At 47.3% G+C, this 18008-nt stretch overlaps 1 protein-coding gene across 1 annotated transcript; it reads left to right on the top strand.

Annotated features, from left to right (window-relative positions):
- The first annotated feature begins 1058 nt into the window (after nucleotides 1-1058).
- On the top strand, nucleotides 1059-11904 carry LOC8041618 (kelch-like protein 8). The gene is made up of 9 exons (XM_029986555.3): nucleotides 1059-1232; nucleotides 2527-2622; nucleotides 4663-4935; nucleotides 5351-5618; nucleotides 6436-6579; nucleotides 7655-7766; nucleotides 8585-8753; nucleotides 9912-10071; nucleotides 11699-11904. Exons 1-9 carry the CDS (start codon nucleotides 1059-1061, stop codon nucleotides 11902-11904), a joined length of 1602 nt encoding a protein of 533 aa, XP_029842415.3.
- The last annotated feature ends 6104 nt before the right edge of the window (nucleotides 11905-18008 follow it).

Genomic DNA, 18008 nt, shown 5'->3' on the forward strand with positions numbered 1-18008 from the left:
CTTTCTCAAACCGTGTTCGGATAACGCGGCACCGTGGGATACGTACTACATATAACGTTCGATTGATGAGACTCGTTGAATTCCATGTTGTGAGCGGAAAATACCCATGCAGTTCAGCTATTCTGTGTGGTCAAATATTTTCGATAGTTGTAGGTTGACACGGCTTAGTGTATGGTGCCGTAAAAAAATCAACCTAAAATTAAACAAACATTCCAATTGCATGTGTTCTACGGCGCACTTACTCGCCAAAAATAGCTTTCCTTTGTATGGCCTTGTTTCCAATAAATAGTACAATGCTTTCCCTCAAACCTCGAGAAATTATATTCGCCATAGAACACAAAGAAAAAAATAAAACACGGCAATTTAGCCGCTACCAGCGTCCGGAATGGCGCCAGCGCAGGCTGCCACAGCCCACTGACAAGAGAACTCACAGCCCAGATCAGTCGGGCAACACTGACGTACACTCTCAAAACCAGGGGCGAGCGCTGTAAATCGCTTCGTTCGAGACTGCCGCTGGAAAGGTCAATACTATTCATGGCTTTCATATGACGTCATCACAAGTGGTGATGGTAATTTCAACTTTTCTTGCCGAGAAAAAACAAAACCGGTGATCCGCAAAATGTGCCGCAGGAGATACGGGTTCGGTGGCCAGGCCACTACAATGGCAGCTGATGTGACGTTGGTGCAAACCAATCGTGGGCACAGCTGCCAATAACATGCGAGCGGTGGCCGTTCCGTACTCCCAGCGCCACATGCTCTCCGAGAGAAATCACATCTCGTGATACCTTTCAGAGATTCACTGTTCTTCCAGTCTGTGACCCCACCGCCACTTGGTCGTCTGCTAGCCGCGAAGCAGACGACCTCGCGTAGCGCTTGCCGATGTTATAGTCAGCTGTGTCCCCGATAGTGTACGCAATGATCAGAGATCTGTCAGCATTATCGACAGCAATATGGTATCTTCTCATGGTATAGTACCGTTCCGCACAGTCTGCACGCCGTGCCCAGCCATGGCCCAGGACTACGCCGACGGTGACCGGCTGGAGTTCCAGGCGCCCAGCATGGCGCTACACTCCTTCCGGAAGCTTCACCAGTTCTTCGAAGACGGCGAGCTGTGCGACGTGTGCGTCCGCGTCGGCGGTCGGGCCTGGCGCTGCCACAGGCTCGTACTGGCCTGTTGCTCACCCTACTTCCACGCCATGTTCACCACTCCGCTTGCCGAAAGCCAACAGCAGGTGAGCGATGTCACCATTGTGACCTCTAAAGCCGCGATCTCGCTGCTCTAGACGACGCAGAAGACAGTATCTGCAGACACCTTCTGAGGCGTGCTTCTTCCTCGTATGACGGTCCTGGTACATTGGTCATACAAGAACTGCATGCAGACATGTTCGGAGCACACAAATGTATGAAGCAAACATGATTACAACATGATTCACGCGTGTCCGCAGATATTTTTGTGATCACGTCTGCAGCTTTTGCATGATTAACGATTAGTGACTGCGGCTTAAAGTATCTGGCGAGTCTACAGACCAAGGCATTGCTTACAAATATAGCCCGCCTTTGCCCCCACTGCTATGAGCGTGCGCAGAAACCAGATTCGCGCGAGAGGAACCTTCTGCGCATGCACAGATCCGAAAGCAGCGCCACCGAATTGGTGTGTGACGTCAGAGAGTCTCTGTCACTCAGCAGCCAATAGGATTACGGCATCAGCCGATAAAAACTCCGTAGAACCAATCACGAAGAAGCATTAACATGATCGGTCACGCCCTGCGTTTCTTAAGACGTCGCTGACTATAGTTAACCGTAAAGCACTTTGGAGACCCCGAATCGCAGAGTTCTCTCTGTAGATCGCAGAAATTGGCGCTCCCGAGCGTTTTGCTAAAAAAAGTAGACGCACCACTTTTTTTTTTTTTTTTTAGAGTGTGGGTTTGGGCTCGGTGAAGCCTGTCGACTTCTTAGCGAAATACCGAGCATGGGCCCATGTCACAAGAAAATGGCACGTCAAGCGCCCATACCCAACGTCCCGAGTCCACATAACCGAGTTTATCTTTTTCGACAGTCGCCTCTCCAAGCAGCCCGGGACAAAGCGGCGAAGCCTACCCTATCATGCACCCCCCTCTGCATTTTTACTCCTTGTCCCTACATATTCAGCAGCGTACATTTGGAATCTTCAAATTTATTTCTCTCGGCAAACGCAAATGGGCATGGTAAATGATGTCACAATGTAAGATGACGTCACATGGTACGATGACGTCAAGTGCAAGCCGTGTATAAAACCCTATTTCTAACAAGACGACCCGTTTCCACTGAAGCAAATTCAATTAAGCCTCTGCCGCTAGGTGGAAAGAGTGCTCACGCGAAAACGGACAACTCTTCACGGAAAAAGTTAATTTGGCTATACTGCCTTCCAAAGAGACGAACATGCATGTGCTGGGTGATGGAGATCGAAAGCTAGGCTGTGGATATTTAAGTTACACATTAGTAGGGAACATCCATGGCTGCGTTCCGATAACATCCCACCGCGTGCAGGAAGTGAGCATCGGCGACATCGATGAGGCGGCCATGGACCAGCTCATACGGTTCGCCTACACCGGCACGGTCCAACTCAACGTCGAAGGCGTTCAGGTAAGAGTGCACAAACCTATCAGGGAGTTGTCGCCGCTTCTCCGTGACGCCGGACCGATGCTCCTGCCGCTCTGCGGCGTGCTCTCGTCGATCTTCATAAAGCGCTGCACTTAGATCATTAGCGTGTTTGCCATTTGGGGCGTGTCGGGGATCTGGCAACGATGAGCGCCTGCACGAGATTTGTCTTCTATGTGGCGTCGGTGGTTGCCTTCAGAAATGTATCGCTGGGATCTTCAAACTTGCGCGGAGTGTAGTTTTGAGCGGCTTTGATTTCGTTTCGGGGAATCGTTCGAGCACGAGATTAAGCCTTTTGTTATTAACGGTTGGAGTTAATCAATTTATAAGCGTGCTATAAGTTAAACGTGTCGGGGGAACTTATATATGAGGACGTTTGAGGGCGCCGGATTTTGAGTGCGTGCCTGGGTGGCTGCCTGAGCTACCTATCCTTGTGAAATACGCAGTACTATACCTCTCCGGGACAGTTTTGAAAATTCCATAATTTTTTTACTCAAATTACTTACTTGAGGGGATTGATAAACCATCCCCCTATACGCAAGCATCTTTCCTGAAATCACGAATTGAAAGAGCGAAATTATGACAAAATGACGCAGAAAGCTTGTCAGGACCATGACAGTCTAGCGTATATACGTTTACATAATATTTCACTCCAAGGTATAGTTATCGCATCCATACTTAAATGTTCCACTCGCGCACGTGAACCATCCCGCTCTAACGTAATGTTTTTTTATTCCTAAACACGCACGGCGAAGTTTATTACGGAGAATCGCTGCGCCGGTTCCGAGGATGCCGCTTCCCCACGGTGCACCAAGGCAAAACGAGAAACGCTCTTAACGGAGTTAACCGACCCGCCCGAACAAACTTCTAGAATAGTACTGTCAGTGTTTAGTCGTACACCGCGCGTCGCTGTTAGTGCGAACTGCGAACACAACACCAGCGCTCTTTTGCATTTAACTCTGACGAGGGAATCGGCGGGAAGTACATTTTACCACTTAAATTAGCGTTAACAGTGTCACGTAGTGCACATCCAGGTAACAGCCGGCACACGTTTTCAGTCAATGGTAAATGGGGCCGAAAATAGGGAGTTGTAGTAAATCGTTGGGATATACCTCCGATAATAATACCGACGCATGCGCAAAAGTGTCAGAGGAGTATCGGGTATTGTTACAGGAGTTATCGTGACGATCTATACTAAAAGTCCCTAATAACTTCTCTTTTCTTTTTCTTCTTTTTTTTCACCAAAAATTGTTCTAGAACTAGCCGCTAGGTGGAGGACGACGCGCGCACGTACGGAGAGTGGATTTCAAGACTGTAGAGATTACCAAGCAAAGATTAAGTGAATGGTGGCAGAAATCGAGAGAAAACTAGGTATTTTCTTAATCACTGATGGCAAGGGGGTTTCATAGCCTCACTTTCTTTGCACTGCGGAGTGAATATAGACTTCACATTTAAATATTCTAAGCTTAAATGGTAAAACAAAATGGCTAGGTGGCGTAAGCTACCGCCCGATCCAAAGGGCTCAGCCGTATTCATCCATCCATCCATCCATACAGTACTGTAGTAGAGAGCCTAGATTGGAGAGAGGGTTCATCTCAAACCATGGGGAGCGCTTGCCATTTTAATGGTAGACGCTTCCTGCGGAGATTGGTCGCAAGTGCGCATGCGTCGTTCATTCACGTGGCGAGGAGAAAAGAAGGCGGAAAGGCGGAGGCGTTTGCAGACGATCAACGATTTCGAGGCTTCCTTTGCGGCTCGAATTGCAAACGGGGCCCATAAAACACGTGACCCCTTCTGTAATACAGGCTTTGCGCTGTTCCCACCAAACAGTATGTGCCACCAACTAGCCCAACTACATGCCTTGTTGCAGTTCATATATCTACCTAGTTTAACGCAGAGCGTTGCAACTCCTGAGCATCACATTGTTGCTTCGCAGCCAATGCCTACTATAGTTATTCGAGAACAATGTAAGTCCAAGAGAAAGAATATAAGCAGCGCTTCTTTTGCCGTCCACGCCCGACGCAGGCGCTGCTGCACGCGTCTTCGGTGCTGCAGCTGGACCCCCTGATGCGCGCCTGTTCCTGCTTCGTGCGATCCCACCTGGAGCCGGGCAACGCGCTGGGCGTCTGGCAGTTCGCCGAGTCGCACGGTCTCGGGGACCTGGCCCGCAGCGCCGAGCGCTTCGCCAGGGCCCGGTTTCCGCAGGTGGCCGCGTCCCGGGAGTACCTGGCCCTGGGCGTCGACCACCTCGACAGGCTGCTGGCGGCAGCGGACCTCGGTGTGGAGTCCGAGACTCAGGTGATCGGGGCCCTTGATTTGGGCGGATCCCGCAGTCTTTGACCGAAGCCTCCAATTGTAAGTCTACACTCTGTTTCACGTTAAGGAAAGCGGGACCATCTCCTCCCGCAAAGCCCTCAATTCCTTGCACCTTAGCAGAGTGAACGCTGGAGAGGAGGCTACGGAGGAGGAAAATCCGCTCGCATTCCCTCTAGCGTCCGCTCTGGTCAAGTGTAAAGAGTTGAGGGCTTTGTGGAAGGGCATTGTCCCACTTTTCTTAACCTGCAACAAAGTATAATAATCTCTGTGCCGACACAGTTTGTCAACACCACCTATAATAATCAAAGCCTGTGCCGACTGACTGACCCACTAAAATGTGACCACAAACCCCATGATTACAGGTGACCGCGTTCTTTACTTCCACCTTTGTCCACAGGTCTACGAAGCCCTGATGCGCTGGATCAAGCAAGACATCGCAGGACGCGGTAGTGAACTGCCCAACCTCCTGGCCCGCGTACGGCTGTCTCTGCTTCCTGCGGGCTATGTGCGTCGCCGCACCGAGGACGAGGAACTGCTCCGAGGCTGTCATCGCTGTCGAGACCTGCTGGACGAGGCGCGTGACCACCAGCTCTGGCGAGCCGGACTCCTGCCGGGGCTCCCACCGGCTCCCGGGGAGCGCTCGAGACCGCGGCACAGTTACGCAGGTACTCAGCGCTGACGCGCCTCGGCTCCGGTGCATGCTCCGGCACTTGACGACCATGTGTCCGCTCGTTGTGGTAGGGTCACGCCCTTCAAACGGTGGGCGTGCTGTCCCAGCCACTATCAGCGACGGCATATGACAACGAATAGTGCGGGGTTATTGTTGTTAAAACGTTCTTTGTATGGCTTTTGTGTTCCGCACTCTCGCGGTCACGTGTTTGCGTGGGCCTATAATTCCGCAGTTTTGCTGTTGCCATCACGGCGGCTGGTTTTGGTTCGAGTGTCTAGGGTGAAGTAGCTTGCCCGGGCCATCATCGTCATAGACGAACTCTGCTTACTTTCACTTATATATCTGTCAAATACTCCGCTTAGCCTGATGCATTATGAGGTCTAGACGCGCCTCTTGAGACGCTCCTCGTCTTGGTGTCGACTGCTATGGCGGTATTGTGGGCGCATGTTCACTAGCATGCTGGGTCCAGTACAGACAGTGCTGGCGTGCAGACGACATACATGCGCAGAAGAATGGTGCAACTAGCGAACGATTCACCTCCAGCGCTCATCAAGCATTGCGATTCAAAGGTGGCACTGATAGCATGGCGCGGCTGGAGTATAACTGTAATCTAGGCACTCTATGCGCAGCATGCGTTTTCCCGGTGTCGCACATTATGCCCAGAGAGATCCCTCACCCCCAAGCGTCCGTGAAGTTATTCGAGAACGCACGGAGTACTTCAGTCAAAATAAATGCAGTTGCAATATTTCTTCCTCGGCTAAAGAACAACCAAAGAACAAGAGAAAACGGCATTTTTATTGTTTTCCTTCCAGGAACGTTGTTCTGTGTCGGCGGCCGTGACTCGAACGGAGACCCTTCTGACTCGACCGAGTTCTACAGCATCGCCCACAACCGCTGGTTCAAGGCTGCCAATATGACAACCAGGAGGCGACACGTCGGAGCTGTCTCCGTTGCAGGCATGTATTCTCCTACCACCGCAGTTAACTTCTCCGAAATGAAAGTGTCATATCGTACTCGTAGGTAGCCTCTTCTTTTCTGCTATGCTGCAAGACTGACTGCGGAAATTCATAATATCAGAAGCCTCGCTTGAATATGCACAGCAGGGGATCTTCGAGTCCCACTGCACGGCGAGCAAGTTCGTCTGTTTCTTTCGCAGCGGGTACAATGACGTCAAAGCGCCGAGCTCTGATTGGAAGGCTAGCGGGTAGACAGAAAAGCTATACTTTGTCCCATCTTACGATGCATTAAAGCCAAAGACACGGGCCGCCAGGTCAAATCACGTTCCACGCTCTACTATGACATACCTAACATTGGTTAGGGGTGGACAAATATTGCTCGAATCCAAAAGCGCCGCATCATTTCTATAGTTGCGACGCTGCAAAAAGCCTATATGTCGTGGCTTTCTTTTGCGATGTAAAATTGTTGAGTCACTCAGTGCTCTTCGATTCTGTCCACCCGTCCCCTCGTCAGTGATCCGAGACGCGGGCACCGATACGGTCATCAAAGCGAAATACCGCACAATTTCTAAGTAGATTGTGATTGGATATGGCGGTCCGTAGCTTCGGCCTTTAGTCCATCGTATACGGTGAGACGAAGTACAGCTGCCCTTGTCTCTACCCGCCATATACCTCCAATCACAGCGAGGGAGACCATTGTCTGCTTCTCGCACAGAGGGAACAGCGGCGTCAGGGTCAGGCGTTTGGACGGCGAACACAGACATCGTCTGCTAGTTCTAGCAATGGCTATTACATCATATACGAATTTCGGAAAGCCACCAGTTCTCTACGAACCAGGACTTAGCTGCTGAGAAAGGGGGAGAAAATACCACAGAGTGTGGCTTGTTATTGTTGTATTTTGCCGACGAACCAATTCCAGGTTGGTATTAGAATGGATATAGCTATGTTGGTGGCTCAAAGTCTTGGCATAGCCACTTTGTTTGGTTTGCTATGCTTACTTATGTACTAGGCGTTCCAACAAGCATTGCACTTGCTCTCATACGAACGCTCACTGCAGTGTCCAACTTGTCTACAGGCAAGCTCTTTGCCGTTGGCGGCAGTGATGACAAGCATCACCTGTCCAGTGCCGAGTTGTTCGACCCCCTGACAAACTGTTGGAAGCTGGTCTGCACAATGAACATACCCAGGTGGGCTTCCAACTCTCGCCGTAATTAAAACATAGTGGCTACATATTATCCTCTAATGCAGACGCCCACTTGGCCGATCGATCGCGTCGCAGGGTCCGTCGTGTTGTGTCCTCTTACACCGTGTAGTATCACGTCTGCTGGGTCATAAGTAATAATTATCTTCTTTCATCAAAAAAACAAAACAAAAAAGAAAACGAGTTTTTGTTGAGTGAAATTAAGAAGCCCGTTTTTCCTTGTGGCATTCATAAGAAGGAAAAAAAAAAAAAAAAGAAAACGGAACTCCGCTTCTTTCCAAATAAAGATCAGCACGGATGGTCTTGTTACGTTTTAGCTGCGGTGAAACCAGTGGCGTAGGCAGGGGGGTAGTTCAAGAGGTCAATACCCCCCCCCCCCCCCCCCCCGAAATCATCAGTTTTGGTGTCTTCTTTTTCTTTTTTTAATATAGGAATTAAATATTAACCCCCCCCCCCCCCCCCCCACACACACACACACACTCCGAAAACGATTCCTGGATACGCCACTTAATGGAGCAGAGAAATAAATTCGTGTATAAGGAGAAAACTCCGTGTCCTTTTCATTTGAGAGCATCTTCTCCTCGAAGACCTTAACATATATTCGACCAGACTTTGTACTGACCGTGCTCAGTCCTCTATCTGTAAATATTTCGTAACTTCGTTATTTTTTTTAATTCGGATCAGAAAATTTTTTGGTTGACCTTGACAGGACTTGGTGCAGTAGGACTCTTGATTGTACCATCAAACCTGTAGTCATCATCATCATCATCATCCTTAGAAAGGGTCCCTGCCGTGCTTTTCAAGGCGGGGCCTGGGCCTCTGTCAGCTGGGTGGTCCGCTGTACGCCGTGGGCGGCATGGACGACGTGTCCTTCTTCAACACCGTCGAACGCTACGACGCCCAGTCGGACTCCTGGACCCTGGTGGCACCCATGAAGTCTCCGCGAGGCGGCGTGGCGGTAGCTGTCCTAAGGGTATGTTGCATCTATACTATCCACCTGTCTAGCACTTATGCCACAAGAGAAAAAAGCAGAGTCCCTGAGCTGAGGACGGATGCAAGGCAGAGCACGGGTGCTGCAAAATGCTTTCCAAAGCTCACTAGACAAATATTGCAGCACGCGGAAGACGATTATTGGAATGGCCTATAGGGGGCATTCACTGGACGCCATAATTGAGGGCGGCGTTTAGAGCGCGTGCTCAAAAACGAGCTCACATCAATAGGCCGCTAAGACCGGTCATCTTGATGGTAAGGAATGCATGATGCAAAAGAGGTGTGGAAGCTCGCCGTCAGCACGCGCTCAGAAGCCGCGCACATGGCTAAGGCTGCCAGTAAATACTTTCTTTAGTCCTCGAAAGAGTTAGAGCGAACGGGAGGACAATCAGCTGTCTCGCCTCCAGCGCGAGCTTCCTTCCTTCGATAACACTTCGGCGACTCCTAGCCTCGAGCGTGCACGTGCAGCCAAAGCACGGAGGAAGACAACGAGCACGTGCTGGACGCAGTGCATCAAAAGGAGTGGCCCTACTGTTCTTCTTCTGTCAATACTGATCGGGCTCGGCCATTAGTTGGGGAGGTCAGCGCGAACATCAGTCAACGCCACGTCTTCTGACGAATCACGAGCTGCGAATGACGATAGATAGCTACGGCAGTAAGAACAAACAAAATTGCACATTCCACTCAGTTGCTCCGCCTTGATGTGGAAGCAGCTGAAGACAATAACTCTAGGCGACTGAAAAGGCAGTACAACATGAAGTCACGGTCACGGTAGTATTCAACAGTGGAATGTGGACCAAGCCTATCAAGCACACAGTATCCGTGAGTTTTCCAGCCTTCCAACGCAATATTTCGTTGTTTCGTTCGCAGATGTAAAAGAATGAACACTCGGATTACATTTAGAATGAACACTCGGATTACATTTAGAATGAACACTCGGATTACATTTAGAAGTTCGCGCTATAAGCACGGGGGCAGTATGCACTTCTGGAGGTGGCACCAACGCTGCTGTGACCGCCCCTAATCACGTCTAGAGGCTCGACGTAACATCTGGCAGATGTCATAATGCCCCGCGTGGGAGTTCTCTTGTTCGGCACCGCCGCGTGCTCGTTGGACGACGACCTCGTGTCGGTGCCCCCAGGACTGTATCTACGCAATCGGAGGCAACGTGGGGCAGACGTCGCTCAACACTTGCGAGAAGTACGACCCGCACCTGAACAAGTGGACCTACGTGGCCGGAATGACGCAGAGAAGGGCTGGCGCAGGCGCTGTGGCCCTCGATGGCTTCCTCTTTGTCGTAGGTAAGGAAGAAATTGAGCACTCGTACATTTCGCTAACACACCTATTGAAAGGAGGTTGAATGTAACCTTTCATGGTCTATCAAGAGAAAAGCATTTACAGTGTGTCTTTCTTGGAGAAACACACATATAAAACCTGGGGAATCAGGTTCTAGCACCAACGTCTCTTGATCAGACACATAATGGTTTGACCCAATGTAGCTTCCACTGTATTCTGCAATCATGGGATCTTTGTTGGCGCGAGACAGCAAAACTTTCACTCCATTAACAGAACGCTTCTGGCTCCAATAGGGCGGCCGAAAATGGCATCACATGCAAGCCACGTACAAAGAGAATTCGGGCAAAAGTTGCAAATTAGAAGAAATATTACCCAACGTTACTTCGTCACATGTGCTTGTTGATTCATGTGTTAAATAGACTTGAAACCCCGCAATCTCACAGACAAAAAAAAAAAAAATGACCGCATCTCCACCTGGTGAATGACGTTGATTGGGGCGAAGCTCTGGTGGTGCTTGTCTGCGTAGACGCTGAGCTTCAGCATGCCGAGCCTTTCGTTCGTTTTCATCCATGTCAGAAAGAGAATGTGCGGTATGGAACGTGGTTATATACGTATTTGAGCCGTTGACCGCAGCGCCCTCTCGTCTATAAACGTTGAGCCAATGCATGCAAAGTTTAACGCGACTCTATACGCATTTGACCGCAGCGCCCTCTCCTGTATAGACGTTGAGCGGCTACATGCAACATTTCATCCAGGACATCCGCAGCTCTCGAGTTACTACCACATCTCAGAGCCCCCCACTCGTCCCGCAGTCGTGGCGAAGTGGTTAAGACGATGAACTAGAAATCCATTGGGCTCTCCCAGCACAGGTTCCAATCCTGTCGACTGCGCAAACATTTTTTTTTTTTTGCCGTACACGAGCACGAGCACCAGCAAGGTCGATGTGAGGACGGACGCCGGACGGACAAAGCCAACCTAAGGAGCTTCGCCCCTAAAACGTTTTTGTGATTTATTGTTATACTGCGCACACTGTATACAAACTCTGCTTTGTAGAGGTTGCGCAGTCGGCACAAATGGCTCTTTGTGCGGAAGGGTCTACTCTGAAGCTGTCGCTTTTCCACAATGCACTGGTGTTCAGTGAGAAACAGAGCCAACAAATCCGCTCAGACATAGACCAGTGAGAAATAATGCGAACCTTCATATTAGTACTGCCAGTTTTCTACACGAAGGTAGACCCTAAAACTAGATTACTGCATGTTTAAACGAAAGTTCTGAAAATGTGTGTACGCCACCGTAACGTCCTGGCCCCGTTCCGTAGAATCGGTTGTTAGTCTAGTTGCTGAGAAAAAAATTAATGTTTTGGCACAGTGTTGGCGCGTGTCCTTTCATGTTGGAGAAATGTAGCAAGTGCAGCAAGACCAGCATATTAGTGCAGTTTGGCGCAGCAATCACATCATCATTTGTTGTAACAATCTTCGATGTAGCCACTATAATACTAATGAAACTGCAAAAAAAAAAAAAAAAAACAATAAAAAAAAATATTTTTGCTTGCAGATCTTTTGTTTGGTTTGCCCTCAGAATGCAGAACTAGCAGTTGTGTCAATCTGGCGACGTGGTACCGCTTTTGTGCAGGAGGCTTCGACAACAACCTCCCGCTGAGTTCCGTAGAACGGTACGATCCGGATTTAGACCGCTGGGTGTGTGTGCGGCCCATGAGCACGAGCCGTGGTGGTGTCGGCGTCGGCGAGCTTTCCGGCCGGCTGTACGCTGTGGGCGGGCACAACGGCACTCGCTACCTGGACTCTGTCGAAGCCTACGACCCAGCCACCGACAGGTAGGAGGTACACTCTGAGGTTTATCATTCACAAAAGTATGGCGAGACATTGCCACACCGCATCCCCAGCCGTGGTTTTTCAATTGCCGCCCGATAACGTCGGACTTGTGTCATGCTGCAGAGCCTCTGGTCATGCTAGAGCGGCTTAAGTAAGAGTGTGTTCAACTGCTCAGCCCGGGGTACGTGCTTGTGGGCGCCATTAAATTGCAAAATGTTGCTGTGGGTCTATGTGGGCTACGGGTGGTTTTTCAACCTAACTCCGGTTATAAACAGCCCTGTACATGGTCGAGTAGTTTATGCGAAGAATAAAATAACACTTTCCTTTAGACGCCCTTTTTGTTCCGATAGGATAAGTATTTTTTAAATGCGAAAAAAGTATAATCTGCCATCTCTAACGCCGCCATAATATTGCAAACACTCTCCATGGTTCTAGTTGAACACACCCTTGTAGAGTCTTACTTGAAGCTCTCTGGTCGTGCTGTTGGCTACTACGATCATGGCGATGGGCAGAGCTAGAGCAGCGGAAGTGGTTGCCGCAGACAACGTTTCTACTGTAGGTCACTCTTCAGCTTGACCGTCCACGGAAACTTCGGAAGCCAGCTAGGACGTTGCAGTGACAGCAGTGACAGCAACACCTGCGTTTGCTATTTATTTATTTATTTTTTTTTGTCGGAAATTTTACGATTTATTGCCAAGATCGTGAGCTCCTAACCACAACATAATTTGTTGCCACTCTGAACACGAATCCCGGAGAAAAGCTCATCGGAGATAAGCTCACCGGCTTTTGTGCGGGTCCGGGGAAATCCTCGGTCAGTCTTTTGGGAGACCCGGAGAAAGGCTCACCTTCAATTCAGTTTATTATGTTAAGTGGTCGTTATCATTTTATAGCAGTAGTGGTACCAGAGCTTTAGGCGCTTCTCACGCAGGCGGTACACCGTGCAACAGAGTTAGCGCGAAGCGGTTTTTCGCCTTTTTCTTAGAGAAGGGGTTGATCAGCGTCTAAACTTTTATCGCATACGTCTATGCCCCGCATGAGCAATTTCCACCGCAATAGTATTTTGATGGCAACCACTAAAATGTGACACACATAAAAAAAAGAAGCGCGTTGTTCGTCCACAGTTCACATCAGGACGCCCTGCTGAGTAGGGATGCCGCGAACTTTTTTCGAATCGAAGTTTCGATGATCGAATCAAGCGGTTCGAAAGGTTCGAAAGATTTCGATTTTTCGAATTATCCATATCGTAAAATTCGACGGAGGTCGAATTTTCGAACTTGTTAAGCTAAGAAGTTCGACGCTTTTCGAACCGTCGAACTTATTACGCTAAAAAATTCGATCTTTTTCGAACTTTCGAACTTATTGCGCTGCAAGGTTCGATGCTTGTCGAACTTTCGAACTTGACTGACCAAAAAATTCGATAAATTTCGAACTTTCGAACTTATTTATCAAGAAAATTCGAAAAGTTTCGAACTTTCGATTTCTGAAAAGTCAGAAGTTCGACGAACTTCGAACTTATAGGGTAAAAGTTCGACGTTCGTCGAACTTCGAAAGACCGGCCGACGGTTTCATTTGATTTCAAGTAGTGGGGTACATTCGTAATTTTTTTTCTCGAACTTTTACACGCGGTGCTGCGTTCCTTACGAAAGACAATGTCGTTTATTTCAATGTTCTGGCATGCTTAGGTTTAAAGAAATAAATCCCCGAAGGGGCGAGGACGGACGACGGGTTTTTGACGATTATCGTTTGTGCCAGATTTGAAGAACGCTGCAGCCGGAGCTATTTATGGTAGATATGTTATACTTTTTTTTAAGAATGATCTATGTATAACGTAGGTAAGTGCAGTCTTAAGATGTGATTATTGTTATTCAACGTGAGTTTCGAAGAAATGTCCAAACATGTATCTGCATGCAATTATGACCTAAACTTGATATTTATTTTCGTCTAAGTTGTTTGAGGTATCGCATTTAAATTAACACCAAAGACAGTACATATCATTGCCATCTGCAGAATACAAAATAATATATTTATTGTTTTTTCACGTTAAGGAATAAATTAACTCATGGCAGGAGATTTCTAGTAGTGTTCAAGTTCAGCACGTCATTAAAAGAAAACTTTTTTTTTTTTTTTTCGCTTCACGTTCCTGGGACGTGTTTCTTTTAGCCTGTACACATTTTGGTAAAAGAAACTTGTTTCGAAGTTCTGAACCTCTGAATATGCAAGAATAGAACACTTATGACGAATTCTTGATAGTTTTTTTTTTCTCCTGCTTTTTATTCCCGCATTTATTCTTTTTTTTTTTTTTTTTTTGTTACTATCGGCACAGGTGTTTAGGTCGGAAAGACAGCTTTGAACTTCCGAACCACTAAGCATGTGACGAGCAGTGCCTTCTGACAACGAGTTTCTAACAATGACCATCTACGCAACCTTTTATGCAGTGAAGAGCGACAGCAGCTATACAAATGCATAAATAATTTCAGATTAAAATAAGCTCGACCACGCCCTCTTTCCCCGTATTGTTTTCTTTAACAGTCCGAAATACCTGCAAGGGGGAGAAGGAGGCTGAAGCCCCCCCCCCCCCCGCTACCCTCTTTCCCCCCGTTTTTCCTCTTCCGACGCCACTTGTATGGTAGAACGCTCCTCGACCTCGAGTTGTGTCGGCTTTTGTGCTTTTTGCGAGGCGATTCCTCCGTCCCAGAAAATAAACCTCCAGTACAATTATAAACTTCACCGGATCGGATTACTACCAGCGTGCAAGGGGTGGCGAGCTAGTTTGCCAGGTCGCTTCAAGGTTTTTCTGAGCCTCAACCTCGTGCTCGTCCCTGGCCATTTCGAACTGGATGAGTCTCGTAAAACAGTGTGTTCGTGCAATCACTACTGCGTGATAAAGACCCCCCCCCCCCCCGGGGGGGGGGGGGGGGGGGGGGGCTGGCGGTCACAATTCTGCACTGGCAAATATTCTAGCACGTCCGGGACACTCGTCGTCTCATTTAATTGCCTTACCAACTTCGCAGAATCTAGATATCACACCCTAACTTTTCTAAACTTGATTTTGTGAAAACAAGTGAGTCGTAAAAACGTTATTTGAAACTGAAACTGTAGAAAAACTTGAAAATCGGACTTCAAACTTTGAAAACTCGGATTAAAAAAAATTCAAAATCTTCAAAGTTTTTTTTTTTTTTTTTTGAATTTAGCGTTAAAAGAGAATCGAAACTTTCGAAATTTTCGAACTTTATGCCAAAATAAATTCGAAATCTTCGAATTGTTCGAACTTCATGTCTACAAAAATTCGAAGCGTTCGAAGTTTTCGAATTTTTTTTACAAAGAATTTCGAAATCTTCGAATTTATCGAACCTGAAGTAAAAAAATATTCGAAATATTCGAATTCGAAATTTTAGAAACCGTGAAAGCTTCGAAATATTCGAATTCGAAACTCAGCTGTGGACAAAAGTTGCGAATTTTTCGAAATCGAACCTCGGTCGGTACGAAAATATCGAAATTTTTCGAAATCGAACCTCAGTTTGCTTCGCAAATATCGAAACCTTTCGAAATCGAACCTAGGGTGGTTCGCGACATCCCTACTGCTGAGGGCAAAATAGTAAAAAATAACTATTTATTAAAATCAGATAAAAAAATAGGTGATGTTTATTAGATTGAAATCAGATTAATGTCACTGTAGCTAAAACATATTATCACTATATGCACTTTTATAGACGGCAGGTTGTTCGATCAATTCTTCCGATCAGTGAAAACCATGCGGAAAAAAATTACTTGAGACGTTCTCTGTGTCTGTTCCTTCTACTGCAAGTTCTTCCGATTTCTTCCACCGCAGTCTCAGGTGTAATACGACATGATTCAATTTTAACGTTTGGTTTATGAAAACCTTGTTATACTAGAACAAAAACAGCTTTTTTTTTTATTTATTAACGAAAAAAAACTCTATTTTTCAAGATTCGTTTTTTTTTTTTTTTTTTTGTTACGACTTTATCTGATATGGTGAACAGAACAGCGCACAAAAAGATAAGGACAGAGAAAAGGAACATGCACAACACACAAGCGCTCTCTGTACTCGGTCTTTTTGTGCGCTGTTCTGTTCACCACGTCATCATACCAACTCGCCCAAAATCACAACACTTCTGCAATTACGACATTACTTTCCCCGTTTTCGTTTCTATCTATTGCGTTCCGATTTTATTACAAAAAGATGTGACGTAAGTAACGACTGAAATCGGACGCAGATATATGGCTCAACAGATCGATTTGCTCCAAAGACCACTGCTTTTTGCTCGTGTTCAGTCCGATATAAATCTTTCTTGTATCATGATTCCTTGACTTAAATACAGAACATACGCACACATTGAAAGCTAAAGTTGAAGCCTGGGCGAGTTGGTATGACATACTTAAAAGGTTAAAACAGCGAAAAAAAAACAAAACGACAGACAGGAAAACGAAGGACACAGACAGAGCGCTGTTTTAACCTTTTAAACATTGAAAGCATCAAATAATAAACAAACGGTAAACAAAAATATATTTGGGGGATTATTTTTGCGGGAAAGGTTTAAGACATCCTAGTAAAACCGGCCCGATTTAAATCAGGATTTAATTCAGGATTTAAGTCATCTTGATGTTTATTCTCCACCCTGGCTGTAGCCCTCGTTCCCTTTTATGTCCACCCATTTTGCGCGAGTGTTACCAAAGTTACTTCTGACGTAGCCGGGATAGAGGAAATACCTTTAATTTCCGTTCGGAACGTGCAGATTTGGCAATTCGGTTTTGGCATCACTGTAGTTGGCACATTACATGAAAGGTCATTTCAGAAATAAATATCCAGAAACTACTCACGCTGCAACCCTCTACACTGGTAATATCCACCTCACCCCCGTTTTCTTTTTTTTTTTCTTCTTCTTAATATGCGTTTTATTGAAATTATTTTTCAATTTCGTCGGGCGATGCCCCGACGTGTTACGGGACGTTTATATATTTTAAACATAAATTCTGCTAGTGAAGTGCAGAATGACTGTATGCGCATAAGGCATCCCAACATAAGTCAGTTTAGTGAACGTATGTCACTTTGTTAATGCTCGATTCTTAGATTTCTAGGTGAGCTTTTCTCTGCATTACGTCAAAAGGCCGGTGAAATTTTCACCGCATCGGACAGTTTTTCGATGAGCTTACCCCCGGCGAACTTTTACCCGCCGCCCGCTGTACGCACACCAGTCATAGACATGTTCCAACACGAGCTTTTTTTTTTTTTTTTCCATTTTCCAGCATTGGAGAGCACGAGTTACTGCCTAGGTTAGTCCCCCAGTGGAGCACTTCCCCCCATTCTACTAGTTCTGATGACGGCCATCCAATTCTAAAAATAAAAAAAAGCACGAAAATTGCATAGAGTCGTGTCGATGGACCATGCCGACAAAGATCAGGGAGCATACAACATGCTGTGAATGAGCCGAGTTCTACAACGTTATGACGTCACATATGGCGCCCATTGGGCTCGGTCATGTGACCTCACAGTGTCAGTGAAATAATGACGTCATGAAACTTCGTCACGTGACATGGTCACTGTCACGCGATATTGCAACGGCTCTTCACAATGATTTTGTCATAGAATTCGGCTGATGAAACACATTGTGTTAAAGCTCTGCAATTGCTCGTTTGCGCTATGTGTTGCACAGAATACAATCCGTTTCCCATCCGGGCAATACAACTCAGGTGGGAGCCAGTGGCGAGCATCCACGGTGGCAGAGCGGGGCCCGGTGTGAGCCACTGCTCCTGTCCCGCGCTACTCCTGTGCCAGCTCAACCGCGATGAAAACCAGACATCTTTCGAAGAAGAGCTGCCGCCGCAGCTTTCCTGATTTGTGCCCCCTTAGGACGGAAGGATATGCTCGGGCTCCTTGGACCAAGCTTAGAGACAAGTGTGTCGGTAGTTCATAATTGTTTCACTGGTGAGTCCCGATTTCATACCCGGAGAGGAGCTGACGGAGAGCAAACGAGCGTGCGGCAATGTCTGTCATCTCCTTTCGCAGCATTTTACTCTGGCTATGCTTCATTTCACGCAACGTAGGAACATAGCCGAGTACCAATCTGACAGCATCAAAAGTGCACTGTCAT

Source organism: Ixodes scapularis, unplaced genomic scaffold, assembly GCF_016920785.2.
Source record: "Ixodes scapularis isolate PalLabHiFi unplaced genomic scaffold, ASM1692078v2 PGA_scaffold13__105_contigs__length_92229423, whole genome shotgun sequence".
Lineage (NCBI taxonomy): Eukaryota > Metazoa > Arthropoda > Arachnida > Ixodida > Ixodidae > Ixodes > Ixodes scapularis.